This window comes from Leucopleurus acutus (assembly GCF_964270905.1).
Source record: "Leucopleurus acutus genome assembly, chromosome: 4".
Classification (NCBI taxonomy): domain Eukaryota; kingdom Metazoa; phylum Chordata; class Mammalia; order Artiodactyla; family Delphinidae; genus Leucopleurus; species Leucopleurus acutus.
In genome coordinates this window covers 2105443-2131889 of record NC_139146.1, presented here as the reverse complement: position 1 = coordinate 2131889, position 26447 = coordinate 2105443, and the positions used below count along the sequence as shown (strand labels likewise).

The following is a 26447-nucleotide window of genomic DNA, read 5'->3' as shown; positions in this document are numbered from 1 at the left end:
TTTGTTGCTCCATCAGTCTCAAGAACTGGAATCTAGGCGATGCTTGTAAATGATTTTTAAAAGTTTCACTGAGAGAGCCTGTCAGGCAGTTGTGATCCAATTGGCTAAACACAGCCAAGAGAGAGAGACCCATGGCCATGTGCATGAAACTGACTTCACAGCACAGTGAGGGATGGGCCAGCAGTAATACAGCCCCTGGACAAAGCTGCTATTCTTGAAACATCTCAGTCTAGAGTCCTCTGAAATAAAGGGCCTCCTCCCCACTCTCTCTCTACCTCACAATTCCTACCAAGAGTCAGAAGAGCCAGGAGCCTAAGGGAAAGCAAAGAACCACATTAGCAGTGATCAACAAACAAGTACGAGCAAGAAAAAAAATGTGCCCCTCAGCGATATTTCAGACCTCATCTCTGTGGAATACTCCTGTGAATAAAGAGGAAAGGTCCCTGGGATGCTGGCACAGCATCCAGGCGCTGCTCAAAGTGGTGCTACGGAAATACAATGTGAGCTACAAGTGCAATTTTATACTTCCTAATAGACACACAAATAAAGAGAAACAGGTAAAATTAATCTTAATAATATATTTCATTTAACCCAATATATCCAAAACATTATTTTAACAAGTAATCAATATGAAAAAATTACTGGGATATATAACAATCTTTTTTACAGCACATCTCAATTCAAGCACAAAATTTTCATCAGAAGTATTTTATTTGTATAGAGACTCCATAAAATTCACAGTTGAAAAAGTAGGTTTACTTAAATAAAACCTGGAGATCTAATGCACAGCTTCGTGATTATAGTCAACAATACTGTATTTTAAACTTCAAAGTTACTAAGAGACTAGATCTTAACTGTTCTCAACACAAAAAAAGAAATGATAATGATGTGACATGATAAAGGTGTTAGCTAACACTACGGCCGTCATAGTGCATTATACAAATGTATCAAACCAACACGTGCACCTCAAACTCAGTGTCATATGCCAATTACATCTCAATTTTTAAAAAAGAAAAAAGTAGGTTTATATACCATTTCTAACCATGCTTAAAAGGTCTCCAATAACTAATCAAATATTGATTTTTAGATTTTAATTTAATAAAATAGATACAGGGCTAATTAGGTTATCTATTTCTCTTTGAGAGAGCTTTAGAAGTTCCTCTTTCAAGAAACTGTCCATTTCATCTAAGTTACTGAAGTTCATAATATTCCTTTACTATCCTTTTAATATTGATACAACCTATATCGACAGTTTGGAGGGGCTAGAGGCGCCGACCCTCCACAAAGTCAAAAACCCGAGTACAAATTATCTGCAGGCTGGAAACCACAGATTCAACCAACCACGCGTGGTGTAGTACTGCAGCATTTTTTGAAAAAAATCTGCATACAAGTGGACCCATGCAGTTCAAAACCATGTAGTTCAAAGGTCAACTGCATTTCCATTTCTGCTCTTGCACCCTTTGTGCTATGGCTGTCATATATTTCACTCCTACGTGTAAACCCCAAAATACATCGTTATTATTTTCGCTGTAAACCATCAAGTATATTTTTGAAAGATTAAAAGTAAGAGGGAAAGTCTTATATTTACCCACTACAGTTACCATTTCCATTGCTCTCCAATCCTGTATGTAGATCCAGACTTCTATCTGGTACCATCTTCCTTCTACCTGAAACACTTTCTTTAGTATTTCTTATAGTAGTTGCCTGCTGGACATAGATGGTTTCAGCTTTTCCAAGTCTGAAAAAGTCTTTCTTTCACCTTTGTCTTTGAGAAAGAAGTTTCTACAGGGTATAGAATTCTAGGGTTTTTTCCGTTTCGGTACTTCACAGATGATGTTGCACGGACTTCTGGCACTATTTTTTTCCAGTGAGAAATCCACTGTCACTCTTACCTTGGTTCACTTTAGGGCTTTCTCATGTCTTATCTCTACTTAACATATTCAATCTTTTCTCTAGCTTCTTGAACTAGAAGAACAGTTACAGTTACTGTTTTAACGTTTCTGTGTACAAATTTTACCACCTGTGCAATTTCTGGGTCAGCTTCAATTGATTTTTTCCACTGTCAATCATGCTTTCCTGCTTCTTTGCATTCCTGATAATTTCTGACCAGATGCCAGACCTTGTAACTTTTATCTTGTTGGGTGTTATATACTTCTGAATTCTGATAAATATTCTTGAACTTTGCTCTGGAATGCAATTAAGTTACTTTGAAAGAGTGTGATCACCTTGGGTTTTGCTTTTAAGCTTTACTAGGCAGGACTGGAATGACATCCTAGCCTAGGGCTAAGTGAGCCCTCTGGCGAAGGCAAACCCTTCTGAGTAGCCCACCCAACACCCCAGGAAGGACGGGGTTTTCCACTCTGGCTGGGGGGAACAGGAGCCCTTCCTGCACCTGTCTGAGTTTAGCACCTGTTCCCTCCAATCCCCTCAGGTGGTTCCACCCCCAGCCCCAGGGCACTGAGGGACCCCTGCAGGTCTCGCTGATGGCTCCTTGCCGCTCCCCCCTCTCTGGTATTCTCCCCAATGGGCCCCAGCCACCCTGCCTCCTGAGGCCATCAGCTCTGTCTCCCCATCTCAGCAGCCACTGGGCTCTGCCTGGGTTTCCCCTCCTCACATCCTGGCTGGGAAACTCCCTCCAGGCAGTAACCTGGGGAAGTCATAATGCTCATCGCAGTAGTTTTCCATTTTTCCACAACTGCCTGATGCCCAGTGCCTTGAAAACCATTGTTACATATATTTTATCCATTATCCATTGCTTTAGGCAGGAAGGTAGATCCTGTCCTTGTCACTCAGCCAGAAGCAAAAATCTTTCATGATTTTTTAAATGTAATTTTTAACATATTACTAATATCTTTTCTGGTCACAAATATAAATATCTATAAATCACCTTTTATAAAGTTAGCTAATATTCCTTTCTATAAATGTATCCTAATTCTTCAATTCTGTGGGTAAGTCATTACGATTATTTTTAATTTTCTAATGGGATGAATAGCACTGCACATCATTGTACACTTTCCTCAGGATGAACTCCTGAGGTGAAACAGTTAAGTCAAACAGGTAGTGTTTGCCAAACTGCCTTTTAAAAAAGCTGTATCATCTCTGAAAAACCCCTGAATATTTTTTAGTGTTTGGCACTCTGACAGGTGAAACTGTTCTTATTCGTGTTTTAGTCTCATCCCACTGACCACCAGTGAGTGTGAGCATTGCCTCCACAGGAAGCACAAAGTAAGTGTCAGCCATATGCTCACGGGCCCCACCTCATGTCTTCTTTTCCAAAAGGCCTATTCATAGCCTTTGCCTATTTTCCTATTAGGATGATAGTCTTTTTCTTCATGATTTATAATTGCTCTTTATAGAAGCTATTAAACCTTTGATATATATGCTGTCAATACTTTCCCCAAGTTACATTTATGTAATTTCCAGTTTAAAGTGGATTTTGACATACTGAACTACATTCCAGATAAAACATTTTTTTCCTTTATACTGCTAGCATTCCACAGCCTGAGATTCAATGTTCTTTTTATAGTAATGATTTCACTTTTTTGTGTTTAGGTAATTAATCTGGCATTTATGTTTGTTTGCAATATGAAGAAGAAACATAATACCCCCCACTAAATAGTCAAGTGGTTCATCATTTCCATACTAATACAAGATGCTATATGTGTATCATAAATTCATACACACAGATACACACATACACTTTCCCACTTTCTATTCTATACCTTCTTTAATGTCTAACAGCTATTTTAATTTCATGTACACCAGGTATCACCATATTACTGATGGTTTCAGATTTTCTTTGCAACAGTGATGTATCGATTCTTGCAGATGAACAAGTTCAAAAACATCTCTACTAGAATTCTGATCAAGATCATTTTAAATTTATGGATTAATTTTGAGAAAATTTAACTTTATGATAAAGAAATCTTCCCATGTAGAAAGGGAAGTAGTAATCTGTACCTTTCAGGAAAGTCAATAGCCGTCCTTATGTAGTTTCTGCACGTCCCTTGTCAATTCCTTGAAATTTAATATGTTGGTGCTACTATGAATTGGATCTTGAACCACTACATTTTCTAACTGATTTATGCTAATATTGGGGAAATCTATAGATTCCTGTATACTTATTTTTACCCAACCACTTTATCAAGGTACACTTGCTTAGATGAGGGTTCCTAAGTATTCCCAAGAGGATACTTGTAAAAAACAAATCCCCACACTCCACCTGAACAGAAAATATAAGTGTGCTGGGGAAAGAGGGCAGTGAGGTATCTTCGTTACTATATTTTTGACAAATCTTCCGGATGATTTTGATGTTCATGTGTATTTAGGAACCAGTAGGACAGACCACCAACTTGAGAGCTTAGGTAGACTAAGAGTCACAATACACAATGAAGACTTCAGAAGCTGCCACGGAATAACCCCACTGGAGAGAAGGTCAGTGTATCACAGAAGCTGTAAGAACGTGCCAGAGGTTAATTACACTCAGGAGAGATAACAGGAAATACCAGCCATCGAGAAGATTTCATAAATCATTACACGCATATAAAACATCCACTTCAGCTCTACACTCCAAAATTCCTAAAAAGTATGGAGAGTATCTTAAAACAAACTTGTTCTTTGATCTGACGGGACCAGAAACAACCTCTCTGGGTCCAAAAAATATCCTATTCATATGCTGCTGTGTAGAACAAGCAGTATAATGACTATCAGCATTACTCCATACAAACATAATAGACATACGAATGTAAAAACTATTATCAGTCACTACTGTGATTTAAGATGGCAAACTGAACCACAAATCAGTCTTAACACATCTCAACATACTTTACTACCAATGTGTGAATCTAAGCCAACATCCCATCAATTCCATTGGGAACTGTCAAGAAACAAACTAAGTATAATGCATGAAGCACTAAGACTGGAAGAGATCTAGTTCCTGGGTCCATAAGCTTTCAAAGTGAGGTGTTACTCCCTGAGACCTGGATGCTGGGGATCAGGTGAGCACAGCAGTGCTATAGCAGCAGCAGGCACCAGGGGCCTGTCGGGCATTTACCGTCATTTCATACAAAAGTAATGACAGTTTGTAGGACAATGTGCGTCACGACGGGATGTATTTCTGGCTCTCAGTAGCTAAAGAACACATCTATGTAGATCTCAACAGTGTTTCACGGGTGTCGCTTCACCCCACAAGAACCCTTATAAATTGGGTTTACATTTCATAGATGAGGCAACAGTGGCTCCAAGAAGTTAAACTTATCTAAAACCACCTGGCTTATAAGGAGTGGAAATAGAATTCAAGCTTTCTCCCCCCTACTTTTATCTTCGTATTGTTTTCTAAGCTATGCTAACAATAGTGTGCTAACTTAGAATTTTTATATTTTTATTCTCAGCACACATTCTCATTTGTCACTTCATTTCTTCCCACAATATTTCTACAAATTAGATAGAAACAGAAATCATCCACTGTCCTTCACAAACTGAATGAGTTCAACTAAAATGAAATACTCTACTGTGAAATTGCTTTGAAAGTATGAAATACAAAAGCAAGGTGACATTAAAATTAAATGAATCACCAAATTTCTGTCAGTACTAAAATCAAGATGATTATTCTCAGAGCTTTTTCTAACAGATTATAAAGAGCTCTTTCCAACAGGAGAATAACATGAATGATTTATTCCAAAGGAAAGAAAAGCCAAGAGAGAAGTACTTCACACATGCCCATGTGGGTAACAGAATTCTGAAATCATAAGTAAATCTGTTTCCTACTCAGCCATCAGAAACAGGCTTAAAATATTTACCATCCACAGCTACTATGAACAATGGTCAGAAAAACCGACAGTCCAAAGGAAACAGAATGAGGAGAATTAGCAACGAAGCTACACAGAAGGTGCTGCTAGTTCAGCACAGAGGAACGATCGAGCCAGGGAAGCAGACCTCCAGTCAATGCCCGTGATCCCACTGGTCCCAGAGCCTTAATGAGCAGGCAGCAGCCACGGGGGGAGCACGTGCACTCCCACAGTGTCGGACGAGGGCAAAGTACTGAAGAAAAGCAAACAAAAGACCACGAGAGCGCATTTATGTCAAACCTAATCTCCCAATTCATCCCACCCCTCACCCGTGTCCACACGTCCGTTGTCTACATCTGCATCTCTATTCCTGCCCTGCACGTAGGTTCATCTGTGCCATTTTTCTAGATTCCACATATATGCATTAATATACGATATTTGTTTTTCGCTTTCTGACTTACTTCACTCTGTATGACAGACTCTAGGTCCATCCACATCTCTACAAATGACCCAATTTCCTTCCTTTTTATGGCTGAGTAATATTCCATCATATACATATACACCACATCTTCTTTATCCATTCATCTGTCGATGGACATTTAGGCTGTTTCCATGTCCTGGCTATCGTAGATAGTACTGCAATGAACATAGGGGTACCATGTATAAAACACATAGCTAGTGGTGGGGCTTCCCTGGTGGGGCAGTGGTTAAGAATCCACCTGCCAATGCAGGGGACACGGGTTCAATCGCTGGTCCAGAGATCCCACATGCCACGGAGCAACTAAGCCCGTGCACCACAACCACTGAGCCCGCGTGCCACAACTACTGAAGCCCATGAACCCTAGAGCCCGTGCTCTGCAACAAGAGAAGCCACCTCAATGAGAAGCCCGTGCATCGCAACGAAGAGTATAGCCCCCGCTCGCCACAGCTAGAGAAAGCCCACGAGCAGCAACAAAGACCCAACGCAGCCAAAAATAAATAAATAAATAAATAAACAAATTTATTTTTTTAAAAATAGATAGCTAACGGGAACATGCTATAAAGCACAGCTCGGTGCTCTGTGATGACCTAAATGGGTGGGATGGGGGTGGGAAGGGAGGTCCGAGAGGGAGGGGATATATGTATACATATAGCTGATTCACTTCATTGTACAGCACAAACTAACACAACATTGTAAAGCAATTATACTCCAATTAAAAAAAAAAAGACCACTACAATTAGACAGGCTCTTGTTGTTCCAAATACCGCAAGAAGTAAAATATAAACATGTTCAATTATCATAATGGTTACAATGATACTATGTAAGATTATGGAAACATTACTCATTACAGTGTCTGGACATCCTCCACATATGTAGCCAGAAGTATGGGGAAGGGGGTCCTGTAAAGGTTTTAAAACAATTGGGGAGACAAAGAATATTCTAGCCCATTAAGAATGAAAATACAGAAATTTTTAATTTTCACTAGGAAGTTCAAAGTACAGTTACCTGAGAGACTGCGCCACTATGTTTTCACATATTGTCAGACAATGATTCACACGGTCTTTCTTGGTGGCTGAGAGTTCTTTCTTTCTAAAAGGAAAAAAAAGAGTAAAGGAAGTTTGCATGTGTTGTGTTATCTGCTCCATCTATTTCTACAAGGCATTCATTCATTCAGTAGTGCTTCTTGACTCCTAGAAGTAAACCACCCATTCCTGCTGGGGGCAGGGTGGCTCTGAGGTCAGGGAAGAGGGGATGAGCCTAACCCAGGGTTCCCTACAGGACAGGGCTCCGTAGAAAAGTCAAGGGGTGTTACTAACGCACCTGCTTTCTCTACTTTAGAGAAGGAGAAACTGCAGTGCAAACAGCGCTCACCCAAGATCACATGGATGGACGGAGTGTGCAATTCAATGAAACACAAGGATGTCAACACAATACTCTACATTCCAAGCTGCTGCCACTTCTCAAAGTCTTATGTACTGACTACAGTCAGCATACCACACAGACCTCACACTCTTAGGTGTAAAATAACGTTCAGACAATGGCTAACTGCTTCTATCCCCAAACGGCTAGAAACAAGCCCCCTGCCCAGACACTTTCTCAAAAGCCTCCTAGTAAGACTTCTAAGCCCAAAAAAAAGGAGATAAACAGCCTGGTCAAGAAGATCAGATAAAAGGTGCTTGCTTCCCACCCAAACCTATGACTTGAGATGTCTCTGAGGTAGGCACCACAGAAATAAGGTAGAGAGGGTCAATCCAAAGAGGAAGCCAAAAAATAAATCAGGCTTGATAACTACATCCAAAAAGGATCTGAGTGTTAGCAGGTCACCAGTACATGGTACTAACTAGAAACACCTAAACCAGAAGACTACTAAGTTTTGGAGGGAATTCTAGTACCAAAGAAATTTAAAAACTAACCAACAAACACCTATATCTAATCCCTAATGCAACCTCAGTTTCCAACAAGTACACCTGAAGGAAGAGGCTCTTACAATTATGCAAATCCACGAAAGACATACCCTCCAAAAGGCACTACAGATGCGGCCAGGGAAGAAAATGGACAAGGAAGAGTCTCCAAAGGGGAAAGTCAGGGTCCAAAATGAAGAACAGACAGAGCCTGAATGAGAAGACAAGCCCAAGGCATGCGGAGAGGGGCTTCCCGATGACTGGTCAGTAAGAGTCCATCACCACGTGGACTGGTGTCTGTGTGTCTCCCACTGGTCTCTTTCCTAAAAGAGACTCTTACTGATAAGCTATGTTGCGGACTGCTAGTCACCCACCAAGATGCCAGCCTTCCCTTCTCGGACACACGCCTCCTGGTTAGAAGCTCCACAGCCTAGCTTCCCTGCAGTTGGGGATAGACAGGTGACTTAGTTCTCACAGATGAAATGGGAACAGAAGTAGCAGGTGGAGCTTCTGCCTTGCTGGCTCGCCCTGGGCATCCCCCTTTTAGTTCCCTCCGACTGGAACAAACATTCCTAACACCCAGTTTTTGATTATACAGATAAAGACAACAAGAAGGCTGCAGAGCAACAGGATGGAAGGAGCCTGAGTCCCAAGTGACCACAAGAGGCAGAGGCCCCTCACCACCCACCCTCATGAGTCACTCACTTCAAAAACACTGTGATGGAAACAACCCAAATGTCCCAGTGGATGGATAAATGACACAGCCGAATGACGGAACACTGCTTGGCAGTAAAAAGCAGCAAACCACTGATTCACACAAGGATGAATCTCAACGTATCAGCTTCAAGATACATAAGTATAATTCCATTTATGCCACGTTCTGGAAGACACAAAACCAGGGGAACATAAGGTGATCAGTAATTTCCAGGGGCCTGGCGGAGGAGGGGGGAGTTGACAGCAAAGAGGTACGAGGCAGGGGGAATCTTTAGGAGGTGATGGCACTGTCCTAAATCTTGATTGTGGCAGTAGTTACGCAACTGTCAAAATTCACTGATCTGTACATTAAAAAGGGTACATTTTACTATATATATGTGTGTGTGTGTGTATAAATAAAATACCTCAATTTAAAGAAGAAAGCGCTATGAGAATTTAAATGCTCTCTTCTTTGAGCCACCACATTAAAGTCTCTATTACAGCAGCTCAGAGGTTACCTAGTTTAAGACAGCCATCAAGAAAATTAAAGAACACTGACCACTCCAAGCACGTTAGGAAGCAAACTAACTCACTTATCCACTACTCTTTTCCAAAGTGAGAATCTGTCAGAGGCCTTAAGTGAACTGAATTCATACACCCAGGCTCCTAGCTATATAGGTAGTGGCCCCTCCCTGGGTAGCCTCTTACCGTGAGGTCTAAAATGATTCCTAGGGGGATGGTAATCAGAAAAAGGTCGACAAACACTAAACTGAGTGGACTTCACTACTTAACGATGGTCAGAATAGAAAAGTGATAAATACAAATGTGAGCTTCAAAAAGAACCTTGTCTCCCTCCTCACGTGTGGAGTAAACCACAAGAATACAGGTAACAATAAACAATACAGCTCTCTGCACCTGCCGCCTGGTTTCCTTAAGACCTACTGTGCTGTTCCCCCAAGCCAGAACTTGAGCAAAAGTTTATGAAACTAGCAGAAAGTCAAAGAGAAAATATCAGTCTCACCCACCAAAATAAAAATACATGCTTCTGTTGTCTGTTTGGGTCTAGCTCCTCCTCCGAGCTCCTGGTGGGGAAAGCCTGCCTTATTCACCCAGGACCCTGCCCTAGGCCCGGCCATCAGCCAGCACCCCCATCACACTCGTTGGTAGTAACCGTTCCTGCAACTTCCTCCCCAGGGATGACAGACTCACTAAGAGCAAGGGCCACATCGTGTCTCTCTCACTGGCACTCAGCACAGCACCTACACTGGAGCAGGTGTTTCAGACAGACAACAAAGGAATGGATAAGTAAGCTTTTGCTGTAGGAGGGTAGGTTACATACACGTTAAAACTGACTCAAAAGTTCTTAAGTCAGTCTTACAAACAGGATTCAGAAGATAAATGATAATTGCTTTAAACTTGAGTTTGCATAACCAAGAGATGGAAAGAAACGTAGAAACAGCAAAGCTTAAAAAAGAGAGAAACTGTAGGGCAACCCCACAGGCTTGAGTTCAAGCACTTTGTGGAGTCCGAGCTGCAGCCCTCAGCCCCTCTGGCTGTGACCAAGACGTCAACCACGACACGTCTGATGACCCTGACTTTCACGACTTCACTGCCAGAAAGAGGGCAGCACACGTTCTATCATGGTCAGTTACAAAGAAAGCACATGTTTTAAGTTTCTCTTCCTAACTCATCCACAATCATCTTCCAGCAATCCAAACACTTTTGAGGGGGAAAAAAAAAAACCTACCGTAGTATATTTAAATTTTTGTCTTTTCCATACTCAATAGATAGCCCTAAAATCATAAGATTCTTCAGATAGACAAAGTCTTCAGTGGTTACTAGTCTTGCTATTAAAATTTAAACAATAATTACTAAGTACCTATTTTGGGTGAGGAGCATAAAAACAAACCACCTGACTGCTACCAAAATACTTATCCTGTAAAATCTTCTCTCTTATCACACTGAAGAATACCCACATTTTAAAGTGTGAGGATCAGACTTTACCCTCAGACACCCCAGCAAAGAGGCATTAACCAAAAATACCAGAAAATGAAAAAAACAACCCTTCCAACACTACCCACTGAAAGATGTCAGGGCAGCAATGTAGCCCAAAAGGAACAAACACCCCCACCCAGTACAAACACCAACCCGGCTTAAGCAGGCCCAGTATAGTCTGGCCTCAGGCTACTCTCCTCCGTCAGGAAGCCTGCGTGGGAACTCTGGCCACTGGAAATAACTCAGTCGTTTCGGTCATGCACCTTCAAACTCAGTTCTTGTACATGCCATGGTTCCTGCTTCAAATACCTCCTTCCCGTCTTATTTTGTCCAATAAACCAACTTGGAAGTTTAAGAAAACTACAACTATTTCATTCCCCCATGGAATTTAATTAGGCTGATGAACTAAGTTGTCAAACTGACTTGTTCTACAAGAAGAGTAAGTATGGAAATTAAGGTGAAAACAGAACCGCCCTGCTCTAGGCAGGAACTGGATGAGCAGGGTGAGAGCTGGATAAACAAGGTAAGAACAGTCCTGATCCTTCAGCTGCTTTTGTAAACGTGCTTATTTTAACTCCACCTTCAAAGTGAAAACAAACCACAGTCAGCCCCCCCAACTGTGTAATGAAGCGATCTGTACACAAACACGCATCTGTAAGGAGGAGGAACATATAAAAGTCAAGGACTCTACAGGCATGCTACAAACACGTTAAAACGATCATCAAAGAACTAATTCTGACAATGGGAATTCAAACCCTCTCATCAAAATTCTTATTTTTAGAATTATGTATGAAAAATCTGATTCCAGGTTGAGGGCGTGCAAGGGAGGACCTTGAGTACTCCAGGAACTGAAAACCATCACCTATCTTGCACTTGTCTTGCTAGTTGTGGTCACAGGTACTGTCACATACACATTTTCGAGTCGGTGCCTACACACCCCACACGATGAGTAAAACTGAGGTCTAGAGGCTGCCCCGCCTGCAGGAGCAGGGCAGTAAATGGCCGGGCAGACATCCAGGTCTTCTGATTCCTCATCAGCTGCTCTCTAACTTTCACCAAGTACTATACTAATGAGAGTGTTCCTAGAAGATTAGGACTCTTTTGGATCTTTTTTTTTTTAAAGAAGGAATGGAACACCAAAGTCATTTTGGAATTATGTTTCATGCATAATTTTAAAATAAAAGTACTGCTTAAGGGAATTCCCTGGCGGTCCAATGGTTAGGACTCAACACTTTCACTGCCAAGGGCACAGGTTCAATCCCTGGTCAGGGAACTAAGATCCCACAAGCCGCTCGACACGGCCGAAAAGAAAAAGTACTGTTTGATTAGGGGAAGCAAGGCCTACGATTTCCCCACCACACAGTCTATATCACAGAAAAGGGCTGTGAAAGCCTTTCTTACTAGTAATTTAACTGAGTACTGTAACAATTACTAATAGACGAAGGTGCAATTCAAAATGCGATCTATGCTAAGTGAAAAAGGTCTGACACAAAAGGCCCCACGTGTACGATTCCGTTCACAAGAAACGTCCAGAACAGGCAAATCCATAGAGACAGAAATAGATGAATGGTTGCCAGGGGCCGGGGGAGGGAAAATGGGGACTGACTGCTAATGGACAGGGGCTCTCTTTCTGGGGTGACGAAATGTTCCAGAAATCAGACAGTAGTGATGGTTGCAGAGCCTTGTGAACATATTACAAACCACTAAGTTGTACATTTTAAAATGGTGAATTTTATGATATGTAAATCATAATCTCAATTTTTAAAAAAATCTGTCTGCAAATCCCAGCAGCTCTTCCTCCCCTGAGGAAGGAATGTGACCACTCCTCACCACCAGCACTGTTGCTCCCAGCCCGGCACAAGCTGCCGCACCTCCAGCTTTGACTACTTCAACAGCCTCCCGACTGATTTGATTACTTCAATCAGATTTGATTACTTTAATAGCCTCTTTCATTCCTGCTCCCTGTCCACCAGGGTGGCCTTCTTTGTTAATTAAAGTTTTTAATGAGGGGGACTTCCCTGGTGGTCCAGTGGGTAAGACTCCACACTCCCAATGCAGGGGGCCCAGGTTCGATCCCTGGTCAGGGAACCAGATCCCGAATGCGTGCCACAACTATGAAGCCTGCATGCCGCAACTAAAGATCTCACAGGCTGCAACTAAGATCTGGCACCGCCAAAAATAAATAAATAAATTGTTAAAAATCTTTCTTAAGAAAAAGTTTTTAATGAGGTAATTGTAGATTCACATGTAACTGTAAGAAATATCAATAAAAGAAATACAGTGTGTACTTCACTCAGTTTCCCCCACTACTAACATTCTGCAAAACAATCACAGCCAGAACAGTGATAAAATCCACTGATCTTTAGATTTCCAGTTTTACTTCTACTCATCTGTGCGGATGTGTGCATTTAGTTCTACACAATGTCATCAGATGTGTAAGTTTGTGTATCCACCACCAGAGTCAAGATATGGAACACTTCCGTCACCATGAGGATCCCCTTGAGCTGCCCTTTGAGAACCACACCCACCTCCCTTGGCCCTCCACTCTGTACCTCCACCCACCCCTAACCGGGCAACCACTCATCTACTCTCCACTCCTAGAACTATGTCATTTCAAAAATGTTACATAAGTAGAATCAGCCCGTATATAACCTTTGGGGATTGCCTGTTTTCACTAGCATAATTTCCTCAAGATTCATCTTAGTTGTTGCATGTATTATCAGGAGTTTGTTCCTTTTTATTGCTGAGTGGTTTAACCATTCACCTGTTGAAGGACATCTAAGCTGATTCTAGATTTTGGCTATTATGAATAAAGTTGCTACAAACATTTGTGTACAGGTTTTTATGTGAACATAAGTTTTCACTTCCCGGGATAAACACCCAAGAGTGCAACTGCCGGGTCATATAGTAACTGTATGTTCAGTTCTACAAGACACTGCGTGTTTTCCAGAGTAGCTGTCCATCTTATAGTCCCACCAGCGATGACTAAGTGACCCAGTTTCTTCCAAGCCAGCATCTGGTGTTGGCTTAGCATCGTAAGCTGTATCACTTGTTTGACTACACAAGTAAGCATCTGGTCAGAGTAAAATCCAAAGTCCTTATATTGGGGTACAGGCCCTAAACGGCTGCCCCTCATCTCCTCTTTCTGGCCTCCTTACTACTCCTGCAACATGGAGAGCACTCCCGCTCATCTGTTCCCTCTACCTCAACCTCACCTCCTCCAGATACCCACCCCCCTCCCCCTGCTCCAGCCTCACCTTCTCAGTGCACTTCGCACCCTAAACACCACCACAAAGCTCCTCTCCCCCTTATTCTGTTTTGTCTTTCTCCATAGTCTTTAACACCACTGGCCTTGTTCACTGCTGTAACCCAAGGGCCCAGAACAGGCCCTGGCACACAACAGGCACCCAGTTGAAAGGAATCCTTCCAGGTCATCTAGTCCAGTCCCCACTTAAGTGCCCATTCCCAGTAGCTGGGAGCTCTTAATGCCACCACAGCTTACGTGTCAGTGTTACACCGCACTTCACAGCTACACAAATGCTCCATGGCCCTAGGACAGAGAAATGATACTGCCTCAGCTACACCTGGACAGATGTAAGCAACATAAGTCTTCCCTCCCAAATGCTGATGGAATTTTATATTATATATTATTTTATATTATATTATATCAACAGAAAAGTAGGTCCTGATCATCGACAGTGGAGCTTCTCAAGCTTTAATGTGCACATAAATTGCTCACAAACCTGGTTAAAATGCAGACTCTTGATTCAGTAGGTCTAAGGGAGGGCAGAGATTCTGTACTTCTTATAAGCTCCCAAGCAATACCAAATTGCTGGCCCTGAGACCACACTCTGAGCAGCAAGGATCTATGGCATATCTCGTCTCTAACACATATTCTAGCACCCAAACTGATTCAAGTTAACACAACTTGCACTGTGTTCATTTTTCCTTCTTGCTGTCTGAATAAGACTTCCATTCCAAGGTAGTTTACTGAGTGACTGGCTCACTTGCAGGGACCAGAGGTAATGGGGGTGGGGCCTCTGAAGGAGGAGAGAATAGGAAAGCCAGGACACTGTAAGACCTTTGCCTTTACATCTCCATAAGTCCTCTTTTAAAAAGAAATTCTACAGTATTATATAGCAGTTAATAAGAATGATAGGTACTGCTATGAAACAATGTCTTTGATATACTAAGTGAAATAATATAGTGTGAGCTCATTCATGCAAAAAAAAAAAAAGGACTTGTATATGCATTAAAAAATCAGAGAAAACGGGCTTCCCTGGTGGTGCAGTGGTTGAGAGTCCGCCAGCCGATGCAGGGGACGCAGGTTCGTGCCCCGGTCCGGGAAGATCCCACATGCCGCGGAGCGGCTGGGCCCGTGAGCCATGGCCGCTGAGCCTGCACGTCTGGAGCCTGTGCTCCACAACGGGAGAGGCCACAACAGTGAGAGGCCCGCGAACCGCCAAAAAAAAAAAAAAAAAAAAAAAAAAAATCAGAGAAAACAAAAGAAACTTAACAATTGTTATTTTTAGGGAATGAGACTAGGACAGCCAGGGAGGAAGACTTTGCTTTTCACCTTCTGTGCTATTTGAAGATGTTGTTACAACGTATATGTGTAATTTTTTTTAAGCTAGTTAACAAAAAGCAACCAAAAAAGAAATGCTTCCCCAAAGTGGTCCTATCATATCTAATCTAGGGGTGGACAAACTACAGCCTACCTGTTTCGGCCAGTCTAAAAAGTGTTTTTACATTTTTAAATGGTTGACCCCCCCCAAAAAAAAACCAAAGAATAATATTTTATGACGTGAAAACTATACAAATTTCAACGTCCTTAATAAAATGTTATTGGAACAGAGGCTCACATTCACTTACATAGTGCTTCTGGATGCTTCTTTTCTACAATGGCAGAGCTTAATGGTTGCTACAGAGATGTACCATTTACATAAAATGTTTGCCAATGTTCAAGAATCAGAAGACTTAATATTGTTAAGGTGCCAATACTCCCCAAACTGATCTACAGATTCAATGCAATACCCATCAGAGAATTCCAGCTGGCTTCTTCGTAGAAACTGACAATCAGATCTTACAATTCAAATGGAAATGCAAGGGGCCCAGAATAGCCAAAACTATCCTGAAAAGGAATAAAGTTGGAGGACTCACATTTCATGACTTGAAACTGTGATACAAAATTAATGGTAGGGACTTCCTGGTGGCGCAGTGGTTAAGAATCCACCTGCCAATGCAGGGGACACGGGTTCGAGTCCTGGTCTGGGAAGATCCCACCTGCCGCGGAAAAACTAAGCCCGTGCGCCACAACTACTGAGCCTGCGCTCTAAAGCCCACGAGCCACAACTACTGAGCCTGTGCTCTAGAGCCCGCGAGCCACAACTACTGACCCTGTGTGCCACAACTACTGAAGCCCGTGCACCTAGAGCCCGTGCTCCGCAACAGGAGAAGCCACCGCAATGTGAAGCCCTCGCACCGCAACGAAGACCCAACGCAGCCAAAACTAAATTAATTAATCTTTTTTAAAAATTAAAAAAGAAAAACCTAATGGTAATCAAGACTGTATACGGACTTCCCTGGCGGTCCAGTGGTTAGGACTCCGCACTTCCACTGCCATGCGCCCGGGTTCAATCCCTGGTCGGGGAACTAAGATCCCACAAGCCGCCCCACAAGCCACAGGGCTCAGCCAAAAAAAAGACTGAAGAGACAACCCAAGAAAGGGAGTATCATTTTACAAATCATGCATCTGATAAGGGTCTAGTACCCAGAATATTATGAAAACTGTCACAATTCAACAATAAAAAGACAACCCAACTTCAAAAATGGGAAAGAATGAGGATGAAGCATAAGAAAGAAGCTGGGTCCCTAATCACTGGTGAGCTTCCTCAAGCAGACACTGCTGTCTTATAATAAATTCCTGCCTATTTAAGTTATGGCAGCAGAGTTTTCTGTTACCTGCAGTTGAATATAACTGATAACACCAACTATGGCTAAATTATGTCATGCTTCGCAGACAGAGATGAACAAGTCCTGTTGGTTCTACCTTCAAAATTCAGTCAGTTCCCACCTTGCCACCGCCAACAACCTGACAGAATTCGCCAGCATCTCACCTGGGCACGTGGCTCGCTTCCCAGCTGGTCTCCTGCTCCTCACCATGCTGCCTTCACTCAGCTCTCAGCCAGTATTCACTGAAAAATGGAACTCCAATCCTGCCGCTCCTCGGACCAAACCCTCCAGAACTTCCCACCTCACGTAGAATAAATGCCACCGTCTTTATTCCACCTTGAAGGGAGGGCCTACTGATCTATCTGGTACAGCACTCTCTCTACCTCTCTGACCTCAGCTCCTACTAAGAGTCTCCCTCTGGCTAATTCAACGGGCCACACCGCCGCCTCGCTATTCCTCAGTCAGCGGGGTTTGGAGCAGCTCCCTCTGCCTGGAACGCCCCTCCGCATACCTTTATGGCAATCCCTGACTCTCTTCTGGTCTTTACTCAAAAGACACCATCTCAGTGGCCCTTCCCCGGACACCCTATCTAAAACGTCAATACCTTATTAACCCTGACATTTCCTAGACCCCGTTCCCTGCTTTGCTGCTGTTCCTCCTTTGTTTACCACCGTCCAACATACTGTGTATTTTTCTTATGTATCCTGTTTCTGGTCTATGTCCCTCACTAAAATGTAAGCTTCATGAGGGCAGAGCTTTATCTGTTCATGGCTGTAGCCCTGCACCTATTACGATACTGGCTGGCACACATTAGACATTCAGCAAATAATTAAAATCAGAGACAAACTAGGAGGGAATCTGAAGGAGAGTGAGAAAGTGCCAAAGGCCAACGTCAACTGCCTCATAATTGCAGTTAGGACCCTGCCAAGCTCTGGCACTCCCCTGCGCGCCAGCCTTGCTGAGACTGCAGCCAGTACCGCCCGGAACCCCTGTATCCCATACGCTGAGCTGGGAGCAGGCACTCAGATCCTTCACCTGAAGCCCAAGCGTGGCTGGTGACACCACAGTTCCACAGAGAGCAAGGGCCATAAAAATAGAACAGTTACTTTCTAATTGCTTTTGGCCAATCTTACTTTGGGGCATGGATTTTTCAGCTGAAGCATCTGAACAGAAACGCCAAGATCCAAATCTGTAAGCAGTGAGTTCGTTACTCAAAATTAATGAATACTTGCTTTCTCAACAGCAAAGTACATGAAAATGTAACATTTATGCATTTTATTTAAAATAACTATAATTAAGCCCAATGCAGTTGATTTCAGAGCATGCTAAGAACCTTTCAAAGTTACCATTCTGAAGTACTTTTGTTTTTAAAAAATTTAAAATCTATCTTCATATATATAATACATAGATTATATCTGGTAGGATACACAAGGAGGAAGCTTGCCTCTGGGAATGGAGTTAGGTACTCAGGAGAAAGGAACAGGAGAGAGACATTTTAATTACCTTTTTGCAATTTTGGAATTTGTACCATGTTAATGTATTATTTATGCAAAAATGATAGGCTAAATTTTAAAAATAAGTCAATCATACATTTCCTTACAATAATGAAACAAAATGTATCTACTTTGTCAAGCTGGCTTAAGAAGGAAACCTCTTTACACCCGTATTTTGAAGAAGATAAGCTAATTCAGGTTCTGTCAAATCAGCATAAGAAACAGAAAGCATATTTTCAGACTGACCAAGTGTTTGAACAAGCAGACAGGGACGGAAGTAAGGCCTTCCTTCCCACCCAGAGCCCTGCTCGGTGCTTCCCGCCTTTATACAAGATCACCCAGGGCATGGACTTCCATGACATCTAACTCCAGGAAAAGCACGACCATAAAAGTCTGGAATGGATAGTTATGGTTATAAATCACCTGCTGCAGAGAAAAGTCAAATTGTTAAAAAACAAACAAAAACCAACATTTTTCCCCTGTCAGCATCCAAACAGGTTTTTCACCTTTTAGCAGAAAACTTAACTTGTTTCCAGATTTTATTTTAACAGATAAGCCAAAATTACTCCCCAAAGTCTCAGTTTCTAATGAAACCTCAGGACACAGCAAGGATCATATCAGACGCATAACGAAGAAAACATTACTAAAAACGAATCAGCCTGAAGAAGGTACGCTTCTTAGAGGGGCTGCTTCGCGAAAACTTTCCTCGTTAAACGCCATCCTGTACACACCCAGATCAGAAATAAAATGACCCGAGATGAAAGAAAGGCCCGAACTGCAGCAGAGCACACACCCTGACCTCTGCTGAACACCCAGCACACAAGACTTCAGGGAAAAGTACTCGGTTCTCTTAGACGGTGTCGTTAATGGTCTCTCTTCTTCTGTTTCAAAAACTTTCCCTGGCACAAGCAACGGAGACCCCCCGCTTCCGAACAGTAGCACATGTCAGCAACAGGACGCGTGCGTGGGGTCCGCAGACACCACTGCTCCGGCAAAGCTGGACTGCGACACTCGTGACAGGGACATCACTCGCCCCCAGCGGTTAACCTCTCCCTCGGCAACATGTCATTTGTTTCCAACTGAGGACAGGCAATAAAGGGCAGTCAACTCTTCCTAATATTTAAGCCAGTTTTATTGCTTCTCACGCGTGAACAACAACCGTCTAGTCAGTTCACCGCTTACTTGGCAATCACAGCTCATTCAAGTGCCCGCAGGCCAACCCGAGCTGAGACAAGCCGGTCTCTCCCTGATGCTCAACATTCTGCCGCGGATCCCGAACGACACGAAATGCCCTGAGGCTGCAGCCCCGAGCCACAGGCTGCTTGAAGGGGCCCTCGCAGAAGGCTCTCCATTGGGCCGCGCGCGCTCCCCCGCCCTCCAGCCCGACGTCCCAAGGCATGATGTCACCACTGTCCCCGCATCACTCCGGCTCCAATTCCCGGAGCATCCTGCGCCCCCAGCCCTCCTCCTCTCAGACCAGGAGGAGAGGGACGGGACGCGGCCTCCGCTCTGCCAAGTTCTGCTCACAACACAGCCCCGGTTCCTCCCCTAACTTCGCAGCCGGGAGAGCAGAGGACTGGGGCCGGGGCCGCCCCGGCGCCTCCGGGAGAGGCCGGCGAGGCTCCCCGCGCCTGCCGAGGGCCGGAGACCCACGCGGGGCCGGGGAACTGGGTGGGGACCACGGGGCGGCCCTGTCGCCGCGGGCCGGGGAGCTGCAGCGGGCCTGCACTCACGGTCGGTGCAGCGGCTCCTCGGCCACGGCCGGTCCGGGCGGCGGCGGCGGCGGCGGCGGGGGCGGGGGCGGCGGCGACTGCGGCTGAGGCGGCGGTTGCGCCTGCGGCGGCGGCTGAGGAGGCTGAGGCGGCGGCGGCGGCGGCGGCTGCTGCTGTTGCTGCTGCTGCTGCTGCTGCTGGAAGGACTTGAGGGACTCGAAGGCCTTCATCAGCTTTTCCAGGGTCGCCATGGCGGCCTCCCGCCCCGCGGGAACAGCCCCCGGAACCCTCGGACCTGCTCGCGGTTCCGCTCACCAGCGCGGCAATGAATGAGGCTCGGAGGCACGGGCAGGAGCGGAACCGAAGCGCTCGGCCATCTTGGGTCCGTCCCGGCAGCCCCCGCGGCCCTGCGTCCCGCGACGCTCCGTCGTGGGGCGGGGCCCGGCTGGCGAGATTGACAGCCAGAGGCGGCGGCCTCCGCCATTGGCCGGGCGCGGCGCCAGCCAGTCTCCCGCGCCCGCCGTCTCGCTTTCTAGGACCGCCGCGACCACCGAGACCCCAGCGCTCCTCCAGGGCGCGGACTAGGGGCGCGGCGAGGAGGGGGCGGGGCGGTCGTGAGCGTTATGCTCCCTCGGGAAGAAGCCCCTAGTCGAGGAGACCCCGGCCGACGCCCGGCGGCTGGCAGGGAGGGCCGGCCGTGGACTCGAGCCGGAGACCCTGCGGGGGTGCTTGCTCGCCCAGCGGCCCGGGCGGAGAGAGGGCTCACGGGACAGCCTTGCAGAGGAGGAAGGGGGAAGTGGGTCGCCCCGCGCGGAGCCAGAGGACCCTCAAGGCGGGAGCCCAGGTGTGGCCCCCAGAGAGGAGCGGAGCCCTGGAGAGCCAGTCTGCAGCCCGAGGAGGAGCTGAGGAACTTGGCGGAGGGCCTGGGGCAGGGACGGGTGGCAAAAACCTGCCTGGTCGGTGCCTGCTGCCCGGAGAGGCCGTGGCTGGGGCAGCGAGAAGCAGCTTTGACCCCAGAGACTGCCCCGCCGGCATGACTGCCCGGCCCAAGGGTGTGCCCTCCCCTTGAGCGAGGCCGGCCGGCGTGGGAGGGTCCCGGGCTCCAGAGCCTCGCCACCCGGAGGGGCGGCGTCCGCTTGCCCGCAGGGAGTGGGTGGCGCTCAGAGAAGCCGCCTGGGGCCAGCAGCATGTAGCCTCCAGAGCCCACTCTGGGCAGCGACCTGTTCTAGGCCACAGGGCGCGTCTCCGCCTCATTTCAGACCCTGTTGTCCCAAAGCAGTCAGGTGAACCCAGCATCGCCACAGGAAGCCTTGTCCCCAAGGGGACAGCAACTGCCCTCGCTTCAGGGGAAGGACCTCAGAGAAACTTGCCACAAAGCCTTGAGGTCCCAGTTCCCTGATTTAATAAGGTCCTTGTCCACAGGCCAAGCCATGTGCCAGCCCTCACAGGACAGGCCACAACGACGGGGCTCCAGGCTGTCAGGGACTGGTTGGCAGACTTCTCAGATGACCTAGTGACCCCCTCCTGAGATCACCACCTTGTATAGTCCCCTCCCCTTGAGAGTGGGCTGTCACTGGAGGCTGGCTTCTGATTAAGGTTTACATTTTACAGCAAGACAAAAAAGTTTGAACAGAAAGTTCTCTATGTCGTTTGGGCCCCCTCCCTCCCTACTGTGCAGTGTGCATCTGCGTTACCCATTAACCAGACCTCCTCCAAGATGGGAACGCCTGCGGGACCGTAAAGATCAACTTTTCCTTTCTTCTGACCTAGCAATGGAACTTCTTACAAGGTTAGCATTCTTTCCCAACTCTGGAGGGGGCCGTACTGACTGCGCACTTTGTAAGAGTTTACCTGGACTATGTATCCTTGGTGAACTCTCTGTAAAATGTCAGTATGTCATTTTGATGTATGAGCCTTTGTCTCAAGAATATATATGATTGGGCTTCCCTGGTGGCGCAATGGTTGGGAGTCCGCCTGCCGATGCAGGGCACACGGATTCGTGCCCCAGTCCGGGAAGATCCCACATGCCGCGGAGCGGCTGGGCCCCTGAGCCATGGCCGCTGAGCCTGAGCGTCCGGAGCCTGTGCTCCGCGGCGGGAGAGGCCACAACAGTGAGAGGCCCGCGTACTGCAAAAAAAAAAAAAAAAAATATATATATATATATATATATATATATATATATATATGATTGTGTCTTGGACTTCTACCAGGCAGAACAGCTCTCAGAGCTTCTGAGAGCCTGCCTTCTGGCTTATAATCCTCATTTTGGCTTGAATAAAATTCTCTGTTTTCTTCTTAACTTGATTGTTAATTGAATTTTCACTGACACTTCTAACATTCTAATAGGCAAAGGTGGCACTCCTGGGATTAAGTAACAAAAGACTGAGCCTTCCGTCCTGCTGGCTGTCTGCACCTTCTTGGCTTGCACACGCGTTCTTGAAGCCAGGCTGCCATGTTGGGAGGCCCACTCGGCCAACAGCCCAGGGAGAACTGAATCCTGCCAACACCACATGAGCTTGGAGGTGGATCCCTGCCCAGTTGAGCTTTCAAGTGAGAGGCAGGCTTTTGAGAGACCAGGGAGTGAAGGACCTAGTTAAGCTGGGCCCAGATTCCTGATCTGCATTAACTGTGAGATCCTGTGTTGTTAAGCCACCATGCGATTGGTTACACAGCAACAGGTGAGTGTATTAGTTCGCTAGGGCTGCGCTAACAAAGTTCCACAGAATGGGGGGCTCAAATAACAAGAATTTATCCTCTCAGTCCTGGATGCTGGAAGTCCCAGATCACGGTGTGAGCAGGCTGGTTCCTTCTGAGGCCTCTCTACTTGGTGTGCAGACGGCCGTCTTCTCCCTGTGTCCTCGCCTGTTCCTCCTTCTATGCACGTCTGGGTCCTAATCCTCTTTTCTTAAAGGACAATGGTCATATTTGATTAGGGCCCACCCTCATGACCTTATTTTATCTTAATTACATCATTAAAGACACTTTCTCCAAATACAGTCACATTCTCAGGTGCTAGGGGTTAGGACTCAACGTATGAATTTGCAGGGGACACAATTCAGCCCATCACACTAAGTAGTAGAGTTGTCTCCTCATAGCCACTCTGACCTTCAATAGTAGGACTTCAGTTTTTATCCAGGCACTTTTCCACCACATTTCCCTCCTTCCTTTTAGCTAGCTGTAGCCATGTGACTGAGTAAGTTCTGGCTGGTAAGATGTAAGCAGAAGTGACGTGTGTTATTTCTAGAAAATCTCCTTAAAAGGAAGGGGTACACCTGTCTTCTTCCTGCTGCCTGGAATGGGCAGATAGTGGTTGGCACTTGAGCAGTCATTTTGGATCATGAGGATGAAAGCCACATCCCAGGACAATGGAGCTGGCAGGACTGGGTGGAGATGCCATTCCAGCCTGGCCAGACCATCTCTGGACTTCTCACAGACAAATATCTATAGGAGAGAAACGTGATTCCATTTTTTTTTTTTTTTTTTTTTTTTGCGGTACGCGGGCCTCTCACTGTTGTGGCCTCTCCCGTTGCGGAGCACAGGCTCTGGACGCGCAGGCTCAGCGGCCGTGGCTCACGGGCCCAGCCGCTCCACGGCATGTGGGATCCTCCCGGACCGGGGTACGAACCTGCGTCCCCTGCATCGGCAGGCGGACTCTCAACCACTGCGCCACCAGGGAAGCCCCATGATTCCATGTTGTTTAAGCCACTTTTACTTCGGATTATTCTGTTTATGGGCTCCTAAACCCAAATTCTGACCAGTCCAGAGAGGGTATGAGTCACTGGGTATGAGGGTATGAGTATAAGACCTTATATGGCCACAACAGATCAGGCTGTGTTACCTGAGGCAAGAAGAAACTCGTCTGCTGAGAACTTACTATACCCCTGACAAGAGGTCTTAGAGGAAAGCCTATTGAAAGGGACCGTCCAGAAGGCAGATTTTTTTAATTCAGAGAAAAGTTTGGCATCGTCGCAGACTAATCAAAGATTACACAGCTGGGAAGGCAGTTTGGCTTCTTGTCTCCAAAGCCTTATTTTCTCCAAAGCCTTAAAATGAACGTAGCCTCTGAACGGCAAATGCACTCCCAGTAATTTATCCTCAGAAAAGAATCACGTGTGTGTCAGGATGGTCACTGGTTACAGCAATATTTAGGACCAAAAGAAACAAAAGGAAACATGGACAGAAGGAGATTAGCTAAATGAAGCACGATATATCCATATGACAAAACTGTGCAGTTATTCAAATCCTGTTTTAGAAGAGCATTCATGACATGGAAAAAGGTGTGCAATGCATTAGCAGGTTACACTACTGTGTATAGCACGATCCCCCCTCGTTTTAAAGAAAAACGATACATAAATAGAAAGAGACCTGCTCACCAAGTCTAAAACAGTGACTCTCTCTGTGCAGGGCAATTACAAGAAATTTAATCTGGCTGCTTTTCTGTATTTTTCAAATCTTCAGCAATGAATGTGTACTATTCAGGGGAAAAACATGTAAAAGTTTGAGTGGAGAACTAAAAATGAAAGCCTTGCAACACACTTGTGACTGATTCTGCCCAGGAAAAGAGGGAACCCAACACACCCACAAACGGGGTACACTCCAGTTGGGGGGCAGGCACCTGCCCTAAATCCAAAACCAGGTGGGAGTTCATTGCGGGTGAGGCCTTGGGTCATAAAAAGGAGACGTGAAGCAGCACCGTGAGTGGACTGGCAACTCCTGAGGGTGCTTCGGTGGCCTCCCACCAGTCACCCCCAAGGGGTTCTCTCACTTTAGAGGGAATTATTGCCACGTTATTTTAATTCTACATAAGTACACAAACTGCCAAAGATGTAGATACAGTAACTGTTGTTTTGAACAGTAGCTCTTGTTTAAATTGACTCCCAGATGTACCATTTTCGTTACTCTTCATCCGTGCCTGCATCTCTGATCTTCCATTTTGGATCATTTTCTTCTGCCTGGAAAACACCCTCGAATTTCTCTTACAGTGGATCTTCTATTGCTGAAACCTCTCAGTTTCAGTTTATCTGAAAATATCTTTTTTCTTCTTCGCCTTCATTCCTAGCGGATTTTTGGTTGGGTATATAATTCAAGGTTGGCAGGTATGTTCTGTCAGCAGATTACAGATCCGGACATCACGTCTTCTGCTTTTCATTCTCACTGTTGAGAAATCAGTTGACTTAATGTTTGCTCCCTTGGAGGTAAGTGTCTTTTTCCCTCTGACTGTTGTTAAGATTTTCTCTCTGTCTTTGGCTCTCTGTGGTTTCAGCGTGCCATGTCTGGGTGTGTAAGGAGACAATCACTTGTTACAGGATGCCCCTGGGGATCCTGTCGAGTGATCTCCCCATAGGCTGCTCAGCAGGAAGGGCCCAAAAGACCCAAAAGACCGGCCAAGACCAGTTCTGAAAGTCTTGGAAGCACACGTTCCCCTGGTGAAAGATGTCCGGGATCCGGATGGTCTTTTCACCAGCAAAGCCATTCCCCCACAGCCTGAAATCTGCCATGGCTGCAGGATTGGCCAGGGACTCCCTGTCCCCTTCCAATTCCCCTATAAATACACAGAACGACAGGGAGCAAGGTCCCTCTCCTGGGGCACTACCTATCCTGTGGCCATCTGGGCCCGGGGCTAACACAACTCTCCGTGGGATGCAAAGAGCTCGGGAGACAGGTGCTTTTTTTTTTTTTTTAACATCTTTATTGGAGTATTATTGCTTTACAATGGTGCGTTTCTGCTGTATAACAAAGGGAATCAGCTATACATACACATATATCCCCACATCTCCTCCCTCTTCACAGGTGCTTCTTCTGATGACCTTTGGCCTCCAAGTTCCCCCACTGGCTCCAGTTTACGGCTGCACCATGTGTTGTTTATGGTGTTTGTTATTACCCTGGCTTGGTTTAACAGTAGAATTTCTTTTCATTTAATCTGCTTGGAAATAGTTGGCTACTGAACGTGTGGACTAATGGCTTCCAAGTTTTGGAAACTGCTCGGTCATTATCTCAAAATATTGCCCGTTTCTCTTCTCTCTTCCTGGTGTTCTCACCACAACCTATCTTCTATTTTCTTTTTTTTTTCCTCTCATTGCTTTATTCTGGATAGTTTCATCTGATTTATTTTACTAGTTCTCTTTTTAGCTGTTTCCATTCTACTGCTGAACCCTTAATGTTAACCATTCAGTTCTGGAATTTTGTAGTTTTCAGGACTGGAATTTATATCTCTTTCTAAAGTATGCCATGTCACTATTTATAAATAGTTTCTAGCTTCCTGTCAAAATTGTCAAGCTATGCAACTTTTCTCCTTGAACATAGTGAGCACAGCGTTTAAGAGTCTGTGTCTCGCATATTTCCATTATCTAGAGCCTCTAAGGAAATTTTTTTGTCCTGTTTGTTTTTTGGCTGTGTCGCACAGCATGGGGGATTTTAGTTCCCTGAGCAGGGAT

General features: G+C 45.4%; 1 protein-coding gene across 3 annotated transcripts in view; it reads right to left on the bottom strand.

The window, feature by feature from the left end:
* The window catches only part of HTT (huntingtin), a 136798-nt gene extending 116414 nt beyond the window's left edge, over positions 1-20384 (bottom strand). For all 3 annotated transcript variants that reach the window (XM_082838801.1, XM_082838802.1, XM_082838803.1), the window contains exons 1-2: positions 20035-20384; positions 7273-7356 (exon numbers count right to left, since the gene is read on the bottom strand). In XM_082838801.1, the coding sequence (XP_082694927.1) occupies positions 7273-7356; positions 20035-20264 (314 nt within the window). In that variant the 5' untranslated portion in view covers positions 20265-20384. The remainder of the gene's footprint in view (positions 1-7272; positions 7357-20034) is intronic.
* Positions 20385-26447: the final 6063 nt, after the last annotated feature.